At 40.8% G+C, this 18,699-nt stretch overlaps 1 protein-coding gene across 2 annotated transcripts; it reads left to right on the top strand.

Moving 5' to 3' along the window:
* Positions 1–3,091: 3,091 nt before the first annotated feature.
* LOC112190264 (probable lactoylglutathione lyase, chloroplastic) lies at positions 3,092–6,331 on the top strand. 2 transcript variants are annotated; one of them, XM_024329689.2, is made up of 9 exons: positions 3,109–3,433; positions 3,767–3,971; positions 4,090–4,214; positions 4,367–4,431; positions 4,527–4,739; positions 4,856–4,903; positions 5,266–5,373; positions 5,602–5,742; positions 5,996–6,284. In XM_024329689.2, the coding sequence occupies exons 1-9, from the start codon at positions 3,286–3,288 to the stop codon at positions 6,035–6,037; spliced, it is 1,095 nt and encodes a 364-aa protein (XP_024185457.1). In that variant the 5' UTR covers positions 3,109–3,285; the 3' UTR covers positions 6,038–6,284. The 2 variants fall into 2 exon arrangements, with proteins under 2 accessions (XP_040371432.1, XP_024185457.1); XM_040515498.1 differs by lacking the exon at positions 5,266–5,373 and having other exon boundaries at positions 3,092–3,433; positions 5,996–6,331.
* The last annotated feature ends 12,368 nt before the right edge of the window (positions 6,332–18,699 follow it).

Genomic DNA, 18,699 nt, shown 5'->3' with positions numbered 1-18,699 from the left:
ATGAAAAATTGGCGATAACAAAATTAAGGTCTCGTCCCATGCGTTATACAATGTCTGCTTTTTTGAATATGAATTTGAAATTTTATTTAGAGACATTGTTAAACACGGTAGATTGTTATCTAGAGCATATTTCATATCATGAAAAATCTCTAGATAACTTTTGAATTTTCATCCATCATTTACTCTCAGTTTTATGCTTGTAGATAAATTTATTATTTGATTTGATGTCTATATAAATATGGCTTGCTTATACAAATGCATGCTCGCCTAAGGGACAATTTTCAAGGAACTGTGAGGGACAAGTGAATCTGACAGTTGAAAATCAATGCATAGTTTTAAGTTATTATAATTTATGGTTTTATATTTAATACATGTGGTTGAGATGCATTTGTCGCTCACAGTTCCTTAAAACTGTCTCTTAAGTGAGCAATACATAATGTTTGATAATCTTGAACACGCAAACAAATATGGTTGTTTAGTTTGGTTGAGAAATGCAGTATGATACCAAATGAGCCCAAATTTTGAATTTTAAAATTTGAATTTTGAATATTTTCAAGAAACTAATGCATAACTCTTGAAATTGGCGGTGAGCCGTGGCCTGTTAGTTAGCTAGCCTAACTAACACCGTGGAGGTCATGAGTTCAAATCTCTCTGACATCAAAAGTGAGTTTGAGAGTTACACTGCCGTTCAGAATAAAAAAATAAAATAATAATTTAGAATGTAAACTGACAAGGTTGACCTGATTTTATTGTCCAATCAAATTTAATTAGTGTGGGCTGATGAACAAATCTTGCATTTCATGGCTCTTGGTCATTAGCTGTCTGACTCTAAATCTTCTTGATCATCACCACTCAGTTATATTCTTCATTATCCCTAATGTATAGTCCCTCTCATTTCAAAAAATAAAGGCATTTATACCATCCCGTTTGCTTCATTTACTTATATTTCTAATTCTAATGTTTTAATTTTCGACACATCATGAAAACGACTCGCATAATAATAACCTATCTCATCCTATGACATCTTCTTTTTTGCCCTTTCCATGCAATAATTCAAATCCGCTAGCTTTATCAAAAGAGTGCGTGCATGACTGTTTCATCTTCAAAGTTCAAACACGAACGAGAGAGCCACCCACGTTCACTCATAATCACATTACTTTCCCTATAGCGGTCCTTTTCCTTCTTTGAAAGGGAGATTGATCGATGTGTCCTGGATTGGACTCGATTAACTTCCATAGCTTTGTTCCTAATTTTTTTTCTTTCTTTCTTTCTGGGTTTTAAATATTCACACGTCTTTCTTCCACAGCCTTGCTTTTAACTTTTGGGGCTTCATCAATTGAGCTAGATACAAAGGAAAAGACTAAAAGAAATAAGAAACTTTTAAAACATGAGCATGCATGATCATTCTCGTCTCATGGTGGGAAGTGGGAACAACCCAGAAAAGGTAAATGCGTCGTTGTTTTAAGCCGACCTTTCTAAATAAAGAAATGGATAAGTACAAAATGAATGAATGAGCTTAAAACTTGTGGTTTGGATTAGTGTACGTTGTGTAACTAAAATAGTGACACAATCTATCGTTCTCAATCTCTACTAATATCTCAATTAGTGTCGACTTCAATTTTTAATGTTAAAGGTTAAAATTTAGCGTATTTTCAAAGTTTATCTGTCATTTAATTTAGAGACGTAATGTTGAAGTATAAGCGAGTCAGACTCAATTTTGTAGTCAAAATAAAGGACAAATATGTTGAGGAGCATAAAAGTTTTAAAGTGCTGCTGAAACCTATGAATACAAAAATTGCCAGAATAGCTCATACTGCAAATATCAACCAATCTAACTGGGGTACGTACTGTAACAGAACTCTCGAACAAACAAACAATAATAAAAAGAAAAAAGATAAAAGATAGTGAGAGGCAGGGAGATGGATCGACGTAGCTACTATTTAGTGCGTGAAGGGCGCCGCGCATGACTAATAACTTTCGTGAGGCCGAGGTGATCCGAGCCGTGACTCGGGAGCCTTGGTCTCATTTCTTTCCGCAATCAAGTCACACGAGCTTTACAAATTAAAACTTGGCTATCGGAGACAGACCAACCCCACAGTACGTCTGGACTCTATGCCAACTTTTATGGCCACCGCGACGAACCACACCACCTGAGCCAATCGGAGAGATCCAGATATATATCATAGCCAATCATGCAATAGTTAGCGTACTATGGGTTAGTTAGCCGTCGTCCTTTGAATCTGTGACTTCTTTTCACTACTTTTTTACTTGGCTGATTTTGGACCCTTCCTTGCTTTCGCAAATGGCTAGATGGAGAAAGAGGGACCTCCGTGACTCCATTTCCACAGTGCACTGACCTATACATGATCCTAGCTAGCTAGATTACAACATAATGCCAAAAAAGTTAGGACCCAAACCCTGGACGGCTTGACATGACATTACCCAATATGTGTTCCATCAAAGGGAATATTTTGCTAAATTATTAGACCCTGGATCAATTTTCGTATTCTATATTCATTGTGTAGCTTGAAATTTCTTCATTGTCTAACTTGTCTGTCTCTCTTACAGTTGTCGCAGTTTTTTTTTATATTTTTTTTTTGTGTGATTTTGCAAATGTATGTAATTGTGATACTTGAAATACATACATACGTAAGTACATTGACACATTGTATATCATTAAAGAGACTAATAAATCACCGTAAGCAACAACTAGATTTTCTATGGTTCGATTTGCTATCACATGGAAAATCGGCCAGATTGGTGATCGAAGTTCAACTGAATTTCGTATTCTATATTCATTGCACACCAAATTATTTGAGAAACAAAATCAAACCCAACCGAACTAGAACGAAATTCTCAGACCTAATCAACAAAAGTACCCCATGCTTTCTTGGTTTTGATGCTTTGGATTTGGATATGGAGTTGTGGGCCACAACCAGGTCCCAAATCAAGAAAGAAACCAGCCAAGAGTGGAGCTAACAAAACCTTGTTATATTTGGGTGACGGGCCCAACTCCCCCGTTACCGTTTCGTCTGCTCTCTCATTTCTAGCAAAGCAAGACCACCAATTGGGCCGAGGCGGCCCAACTCGAAAACAAACAGAAGCCTCTGAGAAATCTAAAAGGACGACTCGAATCTTCCTTGTTTCTCTAATTCCACTCCATCTGCCATCTGGGGGCTTTATTCTCTTATTCTCCTTTTCTCCTCCTTAAGAAAACGACAACCCAAAATTGCAGAGTTAGCAGTTCAGTCACTCACAGCCTCAGCCTCTCAGGCACAGAGAGACATGGTGAGGATAATACCTATGGCCGCCTCCTCCATCCGACCCTCCCTCTCCACCTTCAGGTTCGCCGGAGCTTCCCGCCTCGGCGGCCTCTCCCTTACCGCCTTCGCTCCGCCCCGGAGGCAGCTCGCCTTCTTCCACCTCGGTAGCGGTAAGCTTCCCTCTCTCTCTCTCTCTCTCCCTCTCTCTCTCTCTCAAACCCTGAATCGGTAACTTTCGAGCTGAATTCGGCTCTAATTGAGGATTCGAAGCTGTGAATTTGATTTTTGTGATGCAGTGTTTTGATTAGTATAGTACTATAGTCGTAGTTGATATAGTTTGGAATTTTGAATACGGAGCTTGGAGCTTAGAGCTTAGAATCTAGTGGTTTAGATCATGGAAATAGTAGTGAAGTTGAGCTGAATTGATGACAATGTGTGTGGATTGTACAGTATGAGATGGTGTTGGTTTTGGACCTAGTTGATGAATTGGAATTGTTTAACAGCTGTGTCGCAGTCGCAGTCATTTGGTTTGCAAGCTTCTAGGATGTTGAGGAGTGATGGTAAAACCATGGGGGTGGTGTCTGCTGGTAATGCAGCACAAGCAAGCACAACAGCTTCGCCGGAGAATGTCCTGGAGTGGGTCAAGCAGGACAAACGGAGGCTTCTCCATGTTGTATACCGCGTTGGGGATTTGGACAGGACCATAAAGTATGAACTCTCTTCTCTTCGGTGCATCATGCGTAGCTGATTTGATGTGTCCTCTTGTATTAGGATGATTATGAAAGTAGGAAACGAGAATTCAATTCAAATTGTGTTTTGACTGCAGGTTCTACACGGAGTGCCTGGGAATGAAATTGCTGCGGAAACGTGACATACCAGAGGAAAGATATACAAATGCTTTTCTAGGATATGGGCCGGAGGATTCCCATTTTGTCATCGAACTCACTTACAGTTAAACAATCTTTAACTATTTTCATCAACTTCTCCCAAATTCTAAATTCTGAGGCATCGGAGCTCAAGCAAACCTGGTTGTGAATTACTTCAATAAGCACTTGTCCTGATGCAGAGTTCTTATGTCCATTTTCAATTTTTGACACTTTCAGATTATGGGGTTGACAAGTATGATATTGGAACTGCATTTGGTCATTTTGGTGTTGCTGTTGAGGATGTAAGTCCCTATTCTATTCTTATATATGACTTTGGTATGGGATTGTTCTTAACTGGGGACCTTCCAGGACTTAATGTATGTGCTCCTGTGGTTAGGTTGCTAAGACTGTGGAGCTTGTAAAAGCTAAGGGAGGCAAGGTAACCCGAGAACCTGGTCCAGTGAAAGGTGGAAATACAGTAATTGCTTTTGTTGAAGATCCTGATGGTTATAAGTTTGAACTCTTGGAAAGAGGGCCTACACCTGAGCCCTTGTGTCAAATTATGCTTCGTGTAGGTGATCTTGATCGTTCCATAGCTTTTTACGAGAAGGTGAGAATTGTTTGGGGCAGAATATGCTTTGCTTTTGTATCTGCTGTCTCTCCTGCTAATTTGTTTTGGAAGTCATTTGTTACTTCACAATACTTATTTCCTTTCTTGCTATCTAGGCTTTTGGCATGGAGCTTCTTCGCAAGAGAGATAATCCAGAGTACAAGGTAACTTACATTTTCCCCTAAATGGCTAAATCAACATATTGCCTTTTGTACTCTGAAGTTTCCAAAGACTTGTTAGAATCACGATCTAGATGAGAAAGCCTGGTTATAATGCCTCTTTCATTGAAGATATTTAAGTATGAGATCTAAAAATGAGAATCGTGATGAGAATAAGACAATTATCCCCATCCAATAATTTTACAAATTGTGGCTTGTCATCAAATTCCAATGGCCACTACCATATATTCTCAATTAATGCAGATGATTTTGTGAAATATGTTTTCTGGAAGTCTGGAAGAGTCTTCTTTGATTTTGGGATTGGTGATTATACCTTAATGACATAATCTTCTGCTCATTACTTCTAGTATACTATAGCAATGCTCGGTTATGGCCCTGAAGACAAAAATGCTGTTCTGGAATTGACATACAACTATGGGGTCACTGAATATGACAAAGGAAATGCTTATGCTCAGGTAGAACATGGACCCTTTTCTTCAATCTGTTATGAACAAGAAATTGCTTTTCTGGCATGTGTGATTTCTTAATGTGTTGCATGTTATAGTTGGGATACTATTTTGTTATCTGGTGCCTTTGCTTGTTTCTAGTCCAGTTTCGCCATACCACATGAACAATGATATACGTGGTTTTGTGGCACTCTTTTTTTGTACTAATCTTGTAGAGCGATTTTGTTATTTGAACAGATAGCGGTAGGCACAGATGATGTCTATAAAACTGCTGAAGCAATTAAACTCTGCGGAGGCAAGATTACCCGGGAACCGGGGCCATTACCTGGTCTTAACACAAAGATCACTGCTTGCTTGGACCCTGATGGTTGGAAGTCGGTATGGTTCATGCCTTTCTTGGTTTTGTTAGTTATACTTGATTGGCTTTCAATATAGAGGTCAAGAATCAGTAAAAGATTATACGTTTGTATAAAATATAGGGTGCACTTACGTGAACTTTCTTGCCAAAATGTAGAGGCTGTACAACTTAGGTGCTTACATTATGGAATTGGCTTACTCAGACCAAACGTAGTTAATAGGTGCTTATTGCCCTGCCTGATTTACAAGGTCTGATTCATCTCACATTTTGCAGGTTTTCGTGGATAATGTTGATTTCCTTAAGGAATTGGAGTGAGTGAGAAAGGCTTACTGGTACCAAGATTGTGTGTGATTGATGTTGAAAGCTTGGGCTAAAGCTATTCTCCCACAGAATGTATTAAATCTCCTTTTGTAGATAAATTTATAATTAAAGTTTGAATAACCAGTGTAACAAATATTTATCACATAATTAGTTTTGCAGCCTTATAGTTTAGTTTGAGAAATTACTCTGTTATGTTCTTTGTACTCATTTGCTGGGGGCCAATACATCTGTTTCTGTTATATATAGCAAGAATGTATGAAATCTCAGAATAAAGGAAAATTTTTAATCTGAGCATGAAAAGCAAAGCATATAAGTCTTATAGACATTGGACCATGCGTGGGGTTCAAATATCAATTTCTTTTTCTTTTTCCGTCCTTTTCAAATGCAAATTTGTGAGTTATCGTGGAATATAAATTTGTAGCGTTTGGATAATTAAATACGAGAAATTTCTACACACTCATGAGTGTAGGGGAAATCACCTAAAAAAGCTTTAAATTGGGGTTGGGCGTTTGTGCATGTCCTTTTTCTTTATTATTTTTCTTTTCTTTTATTTGTGATTTTACTTGTTTATTCTTTTTAGTTAATTAATTTCTATAGTATTTTAATACATAAGGGGTATTTAGGTTCAAAAATCTTATTTTAACTAGCAAAGCCTGTTCTCTCGGATATAGTATACATGAGGCTTTTTTACACAAATGAGAATGTTTTACCTAGAGAATGTGTGTAGTTTCTTTTTGTATTTTATTTTTATTTTACTGGTTTACAACTTTTGAATTAATTTTATTTTCATAGTATTTTAATTTATAAAGGGTAGTTATGTACTCTCTTCTCTTAAATATAATACTAGTCCTCCTTCATATATGCTCTGCGTGTTAAAGTATATATTTTTTTCTTGAAAATGAAAAAGAAAAGATAATGGAAGAAAACAATTATTGCAAAGAGAAGATAGTGCTGAGATTTTTTTTATTTTGTGAATTTTCTTAATGAAAATATATTTTGTAATTGTCATAATTGCCCTTGATTTAATGAAATCTCAAAGATTTTTAATCTTTTAAGGTCATTTCTGTCAAACTTTTTGATTTTGGCTACAACATCTCTTCTCTTAATAATTGTATAGTATATAGTATATATTTTTTATATATTAAGCTAATTTCTGAAATATAGTTAAATTTTTGAACTACCTATTATATCCATGATTTATTAATATGTAAAAAGAAAAAAATTGAGAGAAGGGTAAAACTGATATTAGCAATAAAACTTGAAATCATTTACCATCAATTTTTATTTTTCAGTTTTTATTTATTTTTTCATAATTTTCTAAAAAATAAAAATTATATAAAACCAAATAACACGCATGTAGTGCGTGCCAAGAGGCTAGTCTATTATATTGAGCCAATTCCTCTTAAAATGGTTAAATTTTTGAAAAGATAATTAAATGCAGTATAGATAAGACATTTTTACGCACCCTAAAACCATGTAATTCATTCGAGTGTTTTTGTAACATTCTGAGAGCAATTTTAGTAACATAATATAGTGACACATTTGCAAATTGCAACAAAAATAAATAAATAATAATATACTGACATATTTCTCTTCCATAAAATGATCATAGAATTTGTTCGATAAACATCATGTCGTCTTATTTTTCCTATTCTAAGTGAACTAACAAAAGTTGGAGTGAGTAAGTATTAAATTTTCTTTTTAAAATAGTGAAAGTTGAATAGGACTAGGAGGATACGGGCCAGCGCAATAATAACAAGCCCAATAAGGCACTACTTATACTTGGCAATTCTGGAGGCCGTCGTTTTCAAAAGGCTCAACGGTGCGGTCTCTCTTGTTCAAGAACCAGAGAAACCCCCAATTCCCAAATCCTAGCATATTTCAATCCACAGTGGTATTCACCTGGTCAGCTGCTGACCACAAAATTTATACTCAACAACCTTTAGATTTACATCCAAGGGTGGAAAATAAAACACCAAAACTTAATAATAATTCTATCTGCCCTTGGATTTACATCCAAGGGTAGTTGAGCATTATTTTCTTGGTCAATAACTGACCAGGTGAACATTTTCGTTCACAGTGGTGTTCACCTGGTCAGCTGCTAACAAAAAAATTTATACTCAACAACCTTTAGATTTACATCCAAGGGTGGAAAATAAAACACCTTAACTTAATAACAATTCTATTTGCCCTTGGACATCCAAAGGTGGTTGAGCATTATTTTCTTGGTCAATAACTGACCAGGTAAACATTTTCGTTCACAGTGGTGTTCACCTGGTCAGCTGCTGACTAAAAAATTTATACTCAACAACCTTTAGATTTACATCCAAGAGTGGAAAATAAAACACTTTAACTTAATAATAATTCTATCTACCATTGGATTTACATCCAAGGGTGGTTGAGCATTATTTTCTTGGTCAATAACTGACCAGGTGAACATTTTCGTTCACAGTGGTGTTCACCTGGTCAGCTGCTGACCAAAAAATTTAAACTCAACAACCTTTAGATTTACATCCAAGGGTGGAAAATAAAACACCTTAACTTAATAATAATTCTATCTGCCCTTGGATTTACATCCAAGGGTGGTTGATCATTATTTTCTTGGTCAATAACTGACTAGGTGAACATTTTCGTTCACAGTGGTGTTCACCTGGTCAGCTGCTGACCAAAAAATTTAAACTCAACAACCTTTAGATTTACATCCAAGGGTGGAAAATAAAACACCTAAACTTAATAATAATTCTGCCCTTGAATTTACATCCAAGGGTGGTTGAGCATTATTCTATCTACCTATTTCGATTTGCCGGGATTTTAGCAATGACGAATGGCAAGTGAAAGCCCAGCAAAGCTACCGGTCCCGTGGCGGTGGAAAAGGGTCAGAGGTTGCCGAATCGTTCGACGGTGGATGCGTACCTCCGATACCGTGGAGGGGTCGTCAAACGTAGCGTCTTCAGCTTCTTCGATAAGAAGAAAGTCTTGGACTGGATTCCTGAGGAAATCTTTCAACATCTAGTTTAACATACATGTGAAGCGTCCTGTTTTGCAAGTATTAGTTTAGAAAAGGAAATATAAATCTAATTTGAATGTTAAATCTTGTTGGTGGAATAGAAAAGTTACTTTCCGTGTTCCCTCCATGTCTTCATTTCTTTTACTCCTTGTTCTTCATTGCCACATTTGAGACGACCCATAATTTGAAAAAGTAGGCAGAAGATGGTGGTAAAGTGTGATATGGCAAAAGCCTATGATAAAGTTGAATGAGATTTTGTAAGGTGTATGATGGAGGTAATGGGTTTTCACTGTAGTTTTGTGGAGTGGACAGTGAGATGTAGACAATGAGATTTTGCTTCAGGGTTAGGGATTAAGAAGAGCCCTTGTAGTTTAACATGCTTTTTTTCTCAGGAGTGATAATCATATGCATGTCCTACATGTGGAATTTTAGTTCTTACCATTGAATGCCTTTGCATTAGAATTTTGGTGGTTTAAGAGTTTACACTGTATTCAGGAATTTATTGTTATTATTATTTACTTTATTTTTTTCTTGAGATGCAGAGATTTGATAAACAGGGTAGATTATCGTTGGGGGCATGATTTGCCAATTGGATCCTTAGACCTTGCCCATTTAAGGGTTGAAGATAATGCCCTGGTTCTTCCTGCGGTTGGCTCTGGTCCCGGTCCCGAGGATAGGGATTACGCTGGCAGAACTAGAAGCTTTGTTGTTCGAGTCTTTGGGGGAACGGGGTCCTGGAAGGATTTGGATGACTTCCTGTCCAGATTAACCATCACAGGGCTCAGAAGGTGAGGATTATTTTCTTGGTCAATAACTGACCAGGTGAACATTTTCGTTCACAGTGGTGTTCACCTGGTCAGCTGCTGACCAAAAAATTTAAACTCAACAACCTTTAGATTTACATCCAAGGGTGAAAAATAAAACACCTTAACTTAATAATAATTCTATCTGCCCTTGGATTTACATCCAAGGGTGGTTGAGCATTATTTTCTTAGTCAATAGCTGACCAGGTGAACATTTTCGTTCACAGTGGTGTTCACCTGGTCAGCTGCTGACCAAAAAATTTAAACTCAACAACCTTTAGATTTACATCCAAGGGTGGAAAATAAAACACCTTAACTTAATAATAATTCTATTTGCCCATCCAAGGGTGGTTGATCATTATTTTCTTGGTCAATAACTGACCAGGTGAACATTTTCGTTCACAGTGGTGTTCACCTGGTCAGCTGCTGACCAAAAAATTTAAACTCAACAACCTTTAGATTTACATCCAAGGGTGGAAAATAAAACACCTTAAATTAATAATAATTCTATCTGCCCTTGAATTTACATCCAAGGGTGGTTGAGCATTATTCTATCTACCCATTTCGATTTGCCGGGATTTCAGCAATGACGAATGGCAAGTGAAAGCCCAGCAAAGCTACCGGTCCCGTGGCGGTGGCAAAGGGTCAGAGGTTGCCGAATCGTTTGACGGTGGATGCGTACCTCCGATACCGTGGAGGGGTCGTCAAACGTAGCGTCTTCAGCTTCTTCGATAAGAAGAAAGTCTTGGACTGGATTCCTGAGGAAATCTTTCAACATCTAGTTTAACGTACATGTGAAGCGTCCTGTTTTGCAAGTATTAGTTTAGAAAAGGAAATATAAATCTAATTTGAATGTTAAATCTTGTTGGTGGAATAGAAAAGTTATTTTCCGTGTTCCCTCCATGTCTTCATTTCTTTTAGTCCTTGTTCTTCATTGCCACATTTGAGACGACCCATAATTTGAAAAAGTAGGCAGAAGATGGTGGTAAAGTGTGCTATGGCAAAAGCCTATGATAAAGTTGAATGAGATTTTGTAAGGTGTATGATGGAGGTAATGGGTTTTCACTGTAGTTTTGTGGAGTGGACAGTGAGATGTAGACAATGCAATTTTGCTTCAGGGTTAGGGATTAAGAAGAGCCCTTGTAGTTTAACATGCTTTTTTTCTCAGGAGTGATAATCATATGCATGTCCTACATGTGGAATTTTAGTTCTTACCATTGAATGCCTTTGCATTAGAATTTTGGTGGTTTAAGAGTTTACACTGTATTCAGGAATTTATTGTTATTATTATTCATTTTATTTTTTTCTTGAGATGCAGAGATTTGATAAACAGGGTAGATTATCGTTGGGGGCATTGTTTGGACCCAAAATGAATATTTTGGTCTGACAAGGCACGTGTTGGAGAAATTGAGCCAATGCCAGTGGCTCAAGCTATATATTGTCGACAAGTTTGAAATATATTATTTAGAGGCTAAATAAAGCCTACTATGGAGAATTATTCGAGCTGTAAGAAAAGGAAATGATGGAAGCATGGAAATGGAAAGTCAACTTTAGCACATTTTCTTACTTCGGCTAGGAGAAACCGAGCTAAATAAGGGAAGAGGGGCGGCAGACTAACCAAATGAAATCGAAATGAGCTGAAACTTTCCAGATTAATACTAGACATCCCAAGGATCATTTATTATGAAGAGTTCCAGAGTTAGTTTTAAGTGGAAAGCCTTCAAACAATCAGCCCAATTTTCTACAGAAGCAAAACTGAAACTGGACCTGTAAGAGGTCCAGCAGCATTTCCGGCCCAACCACATGGAAATAAATTCTGAAATTTTACCACAGTAATCTACACTCATGGTGGATAATTTCATATGAAGAAGTCGAAGGCTTATACTGAAGTCTTGTTAGAGAAATAATTGAAGGAATAAAGGGGCAGAAACTGACCTAAAACCAGCTCAATATTCACATGTTCATGTTTCCTACCCACATGAAGAAAGCTAGATGCTTTTCTCTTTTTCCTTGGATATATTTTTCTTCTACAATCTCTTTAATAGATCATCATCACTTCCATGTTTCTCCACCTTCATGCTTTGCTTTCATTTCATCATTTCTCTATCTTTTCCATATTTTACAAATCACTTTCATACTCCACTTTCATTATTTTTCTTCCACTCATCATTTCACTCTTCTTTTTCTTCCCTATATAAACACCTTCTCCTCTCATTCTAAGACACACATTCACAACATCAAAACATCTCTAAGATGATCTAAGTTCTCTCTAGAGAAACCTCTCTAAGAGCAACTCCTCTCCTTCTCTTTCTCTTAGCGGTGATCACACTCCTAGTCCTAGTCTTCTCAGAAGCCTTCTTTCAGTGCCACCAAACCCTCTGTCAACGTACTTCGGTCCTAGTCTCCTCGGGAGCCGACGGTAGTGCCGCGACCACAACGGTTACGGAACCAGCCAAGCAAGGGTAAGGCCCTAGCAACCCAGCCAAGCTAAAGTCACGCTTTAGCAAGTTCTCCTCACTTCCCGGTGGTTCTCGCTCTGCTCGATCTACAACATCGAGTATCGATTTGGTGATTTTCAAGAAACTCAGCAAAAGTCCTCGCCACGAGGCACAAAGAATCCCACGACGAGGTTGGTGCTCTCCTCGTCCACAATCGCTTGATAGAAGTCAGGTCAAGGGACATCCCCGACGACCGCACCTGAACGGTGCTGGCACACCCGCGCAGAAAAGAGACTGTTGACCAGCTGCAGCAAAATTGGAGCCAAACATTTTGGCACGCCCAGTGGGACGTACTGGAAGCTGTAAATCACACCACTATTAAGAAATTGAGGTTAGTAAGAGGTTGTGAATCATAACGGAATAGGTGAAGTCTCTTTTGTTAATATTGACCTAAACTCCTTATTGGTGCCTAGCTCAGGTCCCTTAAGGTTAAGGGCGGTTTTTATTAACACTTGTTGAACTGTCTTTACACTTATGATCTTTCTCATCTTAGTAAGTATAGTCTATGTGAAATGGTGTCTAGAAATGGGACAACGTTCATAACAGGTTATTGAATCCAGAAGTGCGTGCAAATAGGCCTAAACCACTATGTGGGAGTAGTTCATGCCAAAATGGATTCTGCCTCTTTTGTTCGCCCTCCCCCACCTGGCCATTTCAGTAAGGTTGCCCAAAGGATTTGAAAGAAAGTTTGTGTCTAGGCGACTATACTTGGGTCGCAAGTCTAAACCTTGATTCACAAAGTCTTATTGAATTCAGCTACTTATACAATACAGCATACTGCCAGATATTCACCATTGGGAAGTCAGACGATAACCCTTACCAAAAGGTTTACGTCAACTGCCTGAAACATAAGACCCCAGTTACAGGCCGCACACGCGTGCAGACTGTCGTGGTCTTTCAGAAGAATTAGTAATTCAAAGATTTTCTCTCCACACGCCATCAACAAAGATGACGACCGAACGAGGAGAAGGTCAACAGCCAGATACTGAGGGCGAGGCAGTTCTCACCGTCCAGCCTAATGAGGCCGGAAGAGCGTTTGATACCACCAGGGTGGCTGAGGATGAGGTGAGAGCGGATATTTTTGTACCCATCCCTATCCCAGAAAATGCCAGCCTGGAAGCGCAACTTAACATCATGCGAAAAAACAATAGTACATTCTGGGCAAAGACGGCTAAAAGATTCGAGGAGCAGCGACGGATGTCCAACAATCTGATAACGAAAGTCAGGCTGGAGATGGAGCTCAATACGGAGCTGTTGCAAGGGCATATAGACCACACGTCACGACAAGCCCAGGAGCAACATGAACAGCTCGTGACCTTGATAAATGCCCAAGCTGCGCAGACTAAGGTCGTTCTCACAGAAGTCGCGGCTATTCGCAGTGAGGGATCCAATACCGCGATCCAAGTTGCCATGCAAAAAACTGAGATGGATCAGGCAAGAGATGTCCTGAATAAGGTGTTAGGGGACCCTAATGCTATTCTAGGGTCCCTCGGCCAGCCTACAGGGTCAGGTAAGTACATACCACCAAATGCTCGAGAAAAAGCAAGCGGCGGCAGTACAGCCACATCCGCTACTGCTGTATCAGTTAGAGGTAAAGAGACTACTCTGGCAACGGGTGGGAAGAACAACGCCACGTCATCAGTCACGCAAGGTACCAGGACTTTGAAAATCAATGAAGGGGCCTCTATTGGTCATAGCCTGTTTCCTCAATATGACAGCGACGGAGTTGAATACGTGCACCACGATCCACCTCCAGCAAGTCATTATGGTGTCGACCAGGTTGAAAGTCCAGCGAAGGTCACCGCAGCCACAAAGGTTCAGCCAGCAGTGGGTTTTACGTCGCAGACGTCAACCCGACACAAAACGACCCATGAAGGCAGCATATCTTTGGTTAATCAGGCTTCACAGGCGCCACCGCTGATCTAGCCAGTTGATGATATAGTGGTTCACCCACCTCCTCCTGATCCAAGATATGTAAGAAGAGAGGAGGTAGAAGCAATGATCAGGGCCGCGAACCAGAGGCCTAACCTGGAGGAGGCCTACCAAGGGCCCTTCCCACCACATATTACGCAGACACCTTATCCTAGGGGATATAAGAACATTACGTTCTCTACTTTCTCAGGAGAGGAAGTCGAAAATGTCGAGGCCCATTTGGTTAGGTTTCGAGTACAGTGTGGCCAGTACCAGAACGACGACAATCTGAAGTGTAACATCTTCGCTACTTCTTTATCAGGGTCTGCCTTCACTTGGTTCACTAAGCTGCAACCGGGATCAATTGCGAGTTGGCCCGCGATGGAGAAGCTGTTCAAGGAAACCTTCGGGACTATCGAGCCGGAAGTAGATCTGGCTTCACTCACTCAGATGGCTCAGCAGCCAACTGAATCCGCTGTCATGTACCTTCAGCGCTTTCAGATCCAGAAGGGAAAGTTGAACGTGATTCTGCCGGAGAAAGAACTGGTGAAATTGGCAATCAAAGGCTTAGAGCCCCGCCAACGCAAAAAACAGCATGGAAGCATGTTCAATTCCATGGGGGAACTGATCACAGAAGTAGGAAGTTTCGAGCACTTGCTCAGGGAGATGGACGCTATGAAAAACGCCTCGAAGGGGACATACATCCCAGGGAAACGCCGAATAGTGGCTGCACTCAGCCATCAATCCAGTTCCTTTGATCCTTACTACAAGAGTGAGGAATCTAGTACAGCAGAGTTTGATGAGTCTGAAGAAGATGAGATAGCTGCCCTGGAACTCACTGGGAAAAAGGCTTCAACGTTAAAGCAACTGAAGCTGTGCAAAGAGCCGGTGAAGCTCAAGTCGGTGGTTTTCACCAAACCAGAGTTCGCAAGTTATACTTACGACGCGAACAAAGCGCATGAAATCTTGGATGAAATGATCGCCGCGAAGATGGTGAAAACCGACTTCGGCCCATTTCCCAAACCAGAGCAGCTAAGGGGGAAGAAATACTGCAAACTCCATAATATGTGGAATCATAATACAGCTGATTGTGTTAAGCTGAAGGATCAGATCCAAATCTGGTTAAATAACGGTAGTTTGCAAGTAGAGGCACCGACAACAGCAGTAGCGTTGGTGGACCTAGATCCCTTCCCAGATACCGGCATCAACATGGTGGACGTGGCATGGGGTGAAAAAGATCAGCAGAATCAAAGTCCAGACCATGCGGCTAAAGATTTGAAAAGGGTTGGAGACAAAGTCATGAAGTGGGAATCCAAGGCTCGTTTACCCATCGTCCTATGCTCGCGGTGCAAGGAAGAGTGTGACACTCAAGCCCTAGATGAGGAAACATACCAGACTGTTCGCTTTGGATCTCTACCGCCAATACGGTTAGCATCATCCTCTAGAAACTTCCAATCATGCAGCCCAAGAGTATACAGTGGTTCAGAAACTCTTTCTCCAAGGGACTCAAACTTATTCAAAAAGTTGAAGATCGCGAGGGAAAAAGAGCAAGTAGATAAGCAGCAAGGGGTTTTTACCAGACCTTACATTCCGCATGTCTCGACATCCTCCATCAAAGAAGGGAGATGGTATACACAGAAGAAGGGCAAGGCGGTGGAGATGAGCTCTTCAAGGAAGAGAAAACTCCAGCGGAAGTTTGGAGAAGCAAAGCGAACCTTGGAAGCAGTAGATCAAGGATTGATCAAACCATCGCAATTATTGAAACCTCCAGAAGAATATCAGAGACAATTGGAGGCACTGGCCTCTAAGAGATTCGTTTCCCCGCAAGTTCAGAAACCGCAGCCCAAAGTATCGCGCCAAGAGCAAAAGCCACGTGCCCCCAAAAGCAGCGCTCAGGAGAAGTCCCTAGTTCTCGTGAGGCAAGAACCGCCGCCAGCTCGTAAAGTCAATGTTTGGCGGAGAGCATCCCGCGAAGAAAGAAATAGCGAGCCTTCCATCTTTGACAGGCTGGGGGGCAAAGATAATCGGTTCGCAATTGGGAAGAAAGTTCAAAGCTTGGTGGTCGCTCTCCCAGAGGAAGTGCTAGCGGCAAAACAAATTTTTGAATCACTGAACCAGGTTTCCATGGTACAGGAGCACGAACAAGCCAAGGTGGTGATCCCCGCAGAGGAATCATTGGTTGCTTTCATGGTTAAATGGTTCAACGCCGATATCCCAGCAGATGAACCCAAGCTTAATCTTGATGATGACATGGACGAAACAGAAATGGTGGATACCTCTTGCAATATGGTTTATGTGCTCCCTGCTAAGTATGCCTTACCAGTCGCTGGGCAGGAATGTGTCGAAACTGACGCGATTGGAGAACAGCAGTTGCAGATCACTTCAGCCGCAACAACGCAGGTGAAAGAAGCAGTGTTCCTTGAGACTAAATATGCTAACAATAAGGGTTTCTTCATGAGCTTCACAAGACCCACACCCGCCATGGTGCAACACATGCGACCTTTGTATATCACAGCAGAAATGAATGGGACTAAGGTCAGCAAGATAATGGTTGATACCGGCGCGGCTGTGAATGTCATTACTACCAGAACCATGCATCTACTAGGGATCAAGAAAGAGAAGATCCAATCCACTTCCCTTACGCTAAAGAACTTCGCGGGGACTGTGACCAAAACATTGGGTTTGATTTTCCTACGAGTCAAGGTGGGTCCAGCAGAAGGGGTTTACGCTTTCTTTGTTACAGATTGCTATGCGGCATATAGCGCAATTATGGGCCGCGACTGGATCCACAGGAGTTATTGTGTCCCATCCACCCTTCATCAGGAGCTGATCATATGGGACAGAGTCGCGGATAAGGCAGAAATTGTTAAAGCAGACCCGCGACCTTTTTCGGTGTCCGCCAACTACTTGGACGCAAGGTATTACCTAGAACCAATCTCTCCTTTACAAGTCGTTGGTATTGATGATAAGGGCCACCCCACAGGGGTGACGACCTCTGAATTGGCACAATGGGGGCTCACGGTCGCAAAAAACGACCTCGAAAGGCCTGGATATGCGGTGCCATCTCCAAGTGCTAATTAATGGATCACGAACTCATGGAGGAAGAGGTAGAGGCCTTCCATTCTTTGTATGAGAGGCTATCCTCATACTTGGTGGAAACAGAGGCCTATGATCGAGTCGCGACCTTAGACATTGTTAATGAAGAGTTCACGGATCAAGAAGAGGAGGAAGAAGAGATTCAGCTTGCTCCAGCGGCATTGGATGACACACCTCTGAAGGTTAGGGACCCTACTGAAAAGGTCAATCTGGGAACAACTGATGAGCCTATAGAAGTGGCTATCAGCACTTACTTAGAGCCTAGCGAGAAACAGAGGCTCGTTGAATTATTGCTGGAATTCAAGGACTGCTTCGCGGAAAAATACGAGGACATGCCAGGCCTATCACCAGACTTGGTATGCCACCAACTACCAACGCTGCCTGATAAGAGGCCTGTGAAGCAAGAGTTGCGAAGAATGAACTCGGAGACCCAAGTTCTGGTCAAAGAGGAAGTCGAAAAGATGTACAAGTCGGGCATTATTAGGGTAGCCAAGTACAATAAGTGGCTGTCTAATATAGTGCCTGTTCGCAAGAAGAATGGCAAAATGAGGATCTGCGTAGATTACAGAGACCTTAATTTGGCTACACCTAAAGATGTCTACCCCATGCCTGTTGCGGACATGTTGGTAGATGCAGTTGCAGGGCACGAACTGTTGTCTTTCATGGATGGTACAGCGGGATATCACCAGATTCCTGTCACGAAAGAAGATAGACACAAGACTGCATTCCGCTGCCCTGGGTTTGCAGGAGTTTTTGAATATGTGGTCATGCCTTTTGGACTGAAGAATGCGGGAGCAACATATCAGAGAGCCATGAACCTGATCTTCCACGACATACTTGGGAAGATCTTAGAGGTTTACATTGATGACGTAGTCGTGAAGTCTAAGAAGAGTGGAGATCACTTCACGGATCTCAGAAAAGTTTTCGAGCGCATGCAGCTACATAAGCTCAAGATGAATCCCGCCAAGTGCGTTTTTGGAGTTCAGGCAGGAGATTTCCTGGGATTCATTGTCCATCAAAGAGGCATTGAGGTCCCTGAAGATAAAGCAAACGCGGTCATCAATGCATCTTCCCCGCGAACGAAGAAAGAGTTACAGCGACTACTGGGTAGGATCAACTTTTTGCGACGATTCATTTCTAACTCTTCAGGCAAAATCCATCCGTTTTCCCCACTGTTGAAGTTGCAAGGACAGAATGAGTTTGTTTGGGAACCTAAACATCAAGAGGCTTTTGACAAAATCAAGGCCTATCTGGCGAGCCCGCCAGTTCTTGTTCCTCCTTAAGCGGGATTTCCATTAAAGTTGTATGTTTCAGTAGCTGAGGCTTCCATTGGCAGCCTCC

Source organism: Rosa chinensis, chromosome 2 (genome assembly GCF_002994745.2).
Source record: "Rosa chinensis cultivar Old Blush chromosome 2, RchiOBHm-V2, whole genome shotgun sequence".
Taxonomy (NCBI): Eukaryota; Viridiplantae; Streptophyta; class Magnoliopsida; order Rosales; family Rosaceae; genus Rosa; species Rosa chinensis.
This window is presented reverse-complemented; position numbering and strand designations above follow the sequence as displayed.

What these genes read in the sequence shown, in the direction of transcription:
- LOC112190264 (XM_024329689.2), top strand. Translation starts at nt 3,286, where the DNA reads ATGGTGAGGATAATACCTATGGCCGCCTCCTCCATCCGACCCTCCCTC. An exon ending in TGTCATCGAACTCACTTACA is followed by an intron (nt 4,215 to 4,366) that starts GTTAAACAATCT and finishes TGACACTTTCAG; the next exon opens with ATTATGGGGTTGACAAGTAT. An exon ending in CCATAGCTTTTTACGAGAAG is followed by an intron (nt 4,740 to 4,855) that starts GTGAGAATTGTT and finishes CTTGCTATCTAG; the next exon opens with GCTTTTGGCATGGAGCTTCT.